At 41.4% G+C, this 5,439-nt stretch overlaps 1 protein-coding gene and 1 pseudogene across 1 annotated transcript in view; both read left to right on the top strand.

Moving 5' to 3' along the window:
* Positions 1-2,851, top strand: part of LOC110287719 — a 7,368-nt pseudogene extending 4,517 nt beyond the window's left edge.
* A 682-nt stretch (positions 2,852-3,533) lies between these two features.
* Positions 3,534-5,439, top strand: part of LOC110287720 (3 beta-hydroxysteroid dehydrogenase/Delta 5-->4-isomerase type 6-like) — a 3,739-nt gene continuing 1,833 nt past the window's right edge. Inside the window, exon 1 of the mRNA XM_021154268.1 lies at positions 3,534-3,678. Within this exon, the coding sequence (XP_021009927.1) occupies positions 3,534-3,678 (145 nt within the window). The remainder of the gene's footprint in view (positions 3,679-5,439) is intronic.

Consider the following 5,439-nt stretch of genomic DNA (forward strand, 5'->3'; position numbering starts at 1 on the left):
GTGTTCAAGACCAAATAGGCTTCCAGTAGTTAACCTCTTAGAATGATAATTCATCCAAAGCTGGAGGGGTGGTCTGACTGACCTTCAAGAACAAAGGCATTGGCCTTCTTCTTTGTCCTTATTTAGACATCTACACTCAGGCTTTAGAAGACTTAGAGGAACTTTGACAAATCTCCAAATGCAGGGGAGAAGGACTTTGTTAGAACTTTTATGTAAATTTATGAGAAAATTAGATGAAAAAAAAAGGTGTTAAGATAGTCATTTTTGTTAGGTATTGTGGGGTTTGATGCTAATTTTGCTTTATTCTTGAGAGTTTCATATTTGTATACATGAAGTATGATAATATCCATCCTTCAAACCACCCCAAACAGTCCCTCTCATAATGTCCCACTAACATCCCTTCACCACTGCCAGCATTCCCTCTCCCAACTGCACTCTGTTTTTGGATATTGACCATGTGAATGAGTGTGGAACATTTGAGGACAAGACATCTACCAGTGGTCATGGTCACACATTCAAAATTAAATATCCATCTAATAACTTTCCGCTGCTCTAAAATGTGCCTGAAATGTAAAAGAGGGTTTTCACAAGGTAGGTATTATCCTGAACTTGACAAAGAAGGCAATCAAGGAAACCAAGCACACAGGGCAGTGCACAGACCATAATCTCACTCTCTTGGAGTCTAGCGCGCCCTTCCCCTCTGTTGTATGTCTCCCAGTCAGCAGAAACACAGCTAGCTGTAGCCCTGGGCCAGGTCCCTCACCTTGTGACCTCAGCAGCAATCCACCTGGCTCTGTTCACTCTCAACCCGCTAAAAATAAAGATCTGATTGTCACTATTAAAAAATATTTCAAAGGTGGATTGATCTGTAGTTAAATATATAAAATTAGTTATCATAGGTCAAGTAGAGAGGCTCCCCACAGACTTATGTGGACCTGTTACTACAAAAATGTCTTAGCTTCATTTTAAGTTAATCAAATCTATTTTCTTTGTATCTTTTCTGTTTAGGATGATCTTTAGGTTGTAGAACAGGATGGTCTCTTTAGCTCAGGAGGAGTCTTTCCCCCGAAAGAAGCCCCCCCCCCAACCTGGTCCTGACATAGGAAACACCTACTTATGGTTGCCTTTAATGTCAGTTTGCCAAAAGGAGACTAACTCAAAGTGTCCTGATCACATTAACTGATGTGGGAAGGCCCACCCCGATTGTGGGTGGAACCTTCTGGTAGCAACCAAGATAAAAAGTCCTATCCAGCAAGAACATCTGACACCGTGCTGGCTTTGCTTTCCCCTCTCATCTGAGTTGACTGGCACATTCTGATTATATATATTTTTGTTTCTATTCTACTAGTGACCCCTGACTAAAACACATCAACTCAATAGCTAGTATACTATTCTATTGCTAACTACCAAGCATGCTACTTATAAATAGTATTGTCTAATACAAGCACCGGCATTTTGTAACCAGAACTTCTTCGCTAAAGGCCTAGACTCAGGCAGCCATCCTCACATGTAATGAAACAAGTAATGGCTAAAGGCAGAGGAGAAAAAATTACTTCAATAAGACCCTGGGAAGAAGAAAACCAGATAGAAATATTCTGTTAACACCCCCTCTCGAGTCCATTTTCATGGTACTGATGTGAGCTTACTCTAAACTGAGGAAGAAGTATTCTAGTGCACAGGAACAAACAAGCTAATAATAAGACAGGGAGTGAAACATTCCATTGCTTGGTCATTGTTAGAGAGGATACCTGGCATGAGAGTCTTAAGGATTAAGAGCTCTGGATCAGACAGGTGCTAGATAGAGCTCAGAATACTACAGGTTTGAACTAAAGCCCCAATCCTCACCAGCTCTCCAAAGACAACTACACAAGAACTATGGGAATTATCTCTATATCTTTTGCTCACCAAAATGTACTTCATTAAAGGAAAAAAAAAAACAAGAAATGGTGGCAATAGGAAGATGTGCAGTCCAGAAATTCTGTCATATATTCAAGTGCGTGTGTGTAAATGTATTTAAGAGTGTGACATTTTGCATCTCACATCACTGGAAAGGTCAACTCCTAACCCATCAAGCTATGGTCTGAGGAGCAGGATTCAAGCAACTGAAAGTGCTAGGCTATGGACAGAGCCCATGGAAACTATTTTCAGAATTTCTGGGAATCTATGGTGAAGTAGATGGTAATGGGGCTAACAGTGGATGCTGCTATATTGGCTACTGGTACAGATAGGCCACCAGTTCTACAAGCTGAAGCTTCTCCTACTACTGTATGGGAGAGGATTTACTTATTACACTAGCAGTGGTCCATGCGATCTAGATGGGCAAGTGCTGCAACTAATATCCCTTCCAAATGTGAAAATGTTTGAGTGTTGATGAATTGAGAGAAAAGGGGGAGCCCCTGAGAAAACAGAAGGGAATAAATGGGCTCTACTTTGAGGGGATCTTATTACAAATCCATAGCTCCACCAAGGCTAGAGTACAACATAATATTATTTTATAGTCCAATTATACATATTCCTGACATGAGAGTGTATGCTTGCCAAAAACTTGAGGAAGTGTAGTGGCCAACTCCCTTGAAAGACATATTCAGATAATATGAAGCACTTAATAAAGGTTAAATGGATTCTTATTGACTGATTAGATTTTTCAATTATGTGTCTTTTTGACATGAGAGATTTTTGAAGAAAAAAAAAAAAAACAAACAGGCTTTGGATTTTGATACCATCATTGAAATGTGCTTTTTCCTTTGTAGTTCACGACTTGAATCTCATTCCAAATGGGCCATGGCGGGTTGACAGAGCCTTCCTATACCAAATGGCTTCTGTCCTACAACCTCTTGGAAGAAATGATTGAGGAATTACAAAAGACAGGACTTATTGGGCCACCTATTTAGTCAGATTGCACTTGGCTAAACTCTGTGCCCTATCCTGTTTCAACAGAATAGGATGTGGTTCAAGTATGCCTATAAATGGTGTATAAAAAACAGATCCCCAGTGACAGGTTCCCTGTGTTCTAGATCATTAAATCTGTAGAGCTTTCTGGAGGGTGGTATATTCTCCAAGAGCATAGAAACCCCAGAGACCATCCTTTATGTCTTACTTCATGACTGCCCTCATCAACCACCCCCCAACACACATACACACTTAATACCCAACAAAGTTATGTAACCATTTCTGTGGGTTCCAGGAGCTGCTTATGTAACTTGATGATGCCTAGTAAAGATATATTGAGCACTAATTTCTAACCGTTTCTTCAGAAACACAGGTGAAATAACCCAGGCTTGTGACAGGCATTTAGGTAAAGGAGAAATGTTGTGAAACAGCCACACTCCATGAGTGGACAGTTTCTTGGTACACATTGGAATACATCGATTTCTGTTGTGGACAATTTTTCCCCTGTCTCCTGATCTGTGCTATGGGAAGTTTGAGGGAGAAACTGGGTTTGGGAAAATCACCAGATCTCTCTCTCTCTAGCCATCTCCAGGGTCACTATACATTAATCTCACACCAACTGTGATCTGCTTCCTGTGTTGACCATGCCTGAGTGGAGCTTCCTGGTGACTGGAGCAGGAGGGTTTTTAGGACAGAGGATTGTCCAGTTGTTAATGCAGGAGAAAGATCTGGAGGAGATCAGGGTCCTGGACAAGTTCTTCAGACCAGAAGCCAGGGAGCAATTCTTCAGTAAGTGAACGTGAGAATTTGCCACAGGACTGTGTGGCCAAAACAGCCTGCATATGGGATGGAATCCTCCCTTGTCTGGTAAACAAAAGATACTTGCACTCATAACACTTCTGCATGTTCACATTGGTCAAAAGGAAACAGCCCACATAGCAAAACACAGTTTGGGAGAGAAAAAGTTTGGACTGGGAAGTTCTCTCTCTCTTTCCTGTAGCTCTTTTATGTGGACTTTCCAGTTTTTAGGTAATATACATAAAGACTGTTAAGCTGGGGCCTCAGCACTAGAGCTCTGTCTCTCTCTCTGTCTCTCTCTCTCTCTGTCTGTCTGTCTGTCTCTCTCTCTCTCTGTCTCTCTCTCTCTCTCTCTCTCTGTCTCTCTCTCTCTCTGTCTCTCTCTGTCTTCTAGCTCTCTCTCTCTCTCTTCTAATGGCTATTTATCTAGTTGCTTGTTTTGTGCTTGTTTGCTTTTTTGTTGGGGGGGGACTTTCATTTACCATCTCAAATAGAAGTAAAATGAAACAGAAAAAAATACATGAAAAGGATTGAAATATAAGGAGATAGAAAGAGGGATGGGGGTAGGAACAACAGACAGAAAGACACAGAGATGCGGATTTAGAAAGTGGATTTCTGAGCTTTAGGTCATACCGAGGAACCTATGCAAAGCCACCATGAGCAGAACTGACCATACATTTCATGGACTGTTCTTATTTACTTGTCCCCACTCCTCACTAGAGTTTATCAGTACAATAAAATTGCAGAATTGACTGGTGCAAGCCAATAACCTTTTGCTAATTTGTTATTCTGTGCAAAACTGAACCAACAGATTTTGAAATAAATTTTACCACCTATTGGAAACCTCAGGTTATTAAAATAACTTTGCAGGGAAAGAAGGAAAAGTCACTGACCTGAACAGCAAGGACTTTAAGTTGGAAAAAGAAAAATGACTCTAGCAGTGCCCTGTGATTAATGAGCAGAACAGGTCAAGCAAGAGGCTCCTCACTTAAGCTCCAGTATTTTGTCCGGGGGTCAACTCTTGGCTCCAGAGTCTTCATTCCAATTGTCTGTATGTGGCCAAAGCTTGTTCTTTTCCCTCTCCCCAGCTTCAAGGTAAAATGTACATTACCTAGGGAATGCACTGCACAAAGAGCCCTCTACAGCCCTCTGGGACAATACCCATCCTCTGCATCTTGTCTCTGACCTCTTCCAGCATCAGTTCTCTCCTCTATCAGCTTAAGTGTTGCTTCCAGAAAGCAATATTAACACACAGCCAATTCTATTAGAATCCTGATGTCTCAGCAATTTCAAACAGTCAAAGCACAGTCTGGAGGAATAGCTCCACAATGGGTATGCATAGAAAAGGCCATGTCTAAACATAAGAGTGAAGATACCTAGAAGTGTCCTTTCCCTGCCAGGATAAGTGGTTTCACACCATGGTGACAACTCATTTGTTGTGGGTAAGCTTTCTGGAATGTAGTTAATGTTTCTATCCTCTATTTCTGAAGATGGAGATAAACAAGTGCAGGAGTTAACTGGCTTCCCCAAATGTCACAGATAGATGAACAAACTAAATGGGAGAACAAGAAGTCCAGCTTCAGCCTCTGTATTCTTCCCACCCAGTGTGTGGCAGAGTTTCTCTGGGTCTCTTTCTGACACAACTCAGATGACAGCACCATTCCATGATGATGTTTTGCAAATATCTGTCACATCCAGATGTCTTAGATAAGGGTGCTGCTGTGGTCCACCAGGAAACCCTCTACAGGCCTT

Source organism: Mus caroli, unplaced genomic scaffold (genome assembly GCF_900094665.2).
Source record: "Mus caroli unplaced genomic scaffold, CAROLI_EIJ_v1.1 scaffold_15468_1, whole genome shotgun sequence".
NCBI lineage: Eukaryota > Metazoa > Chordata > Mammalia > Rodentia > Muridae > Mus > Mus caroli.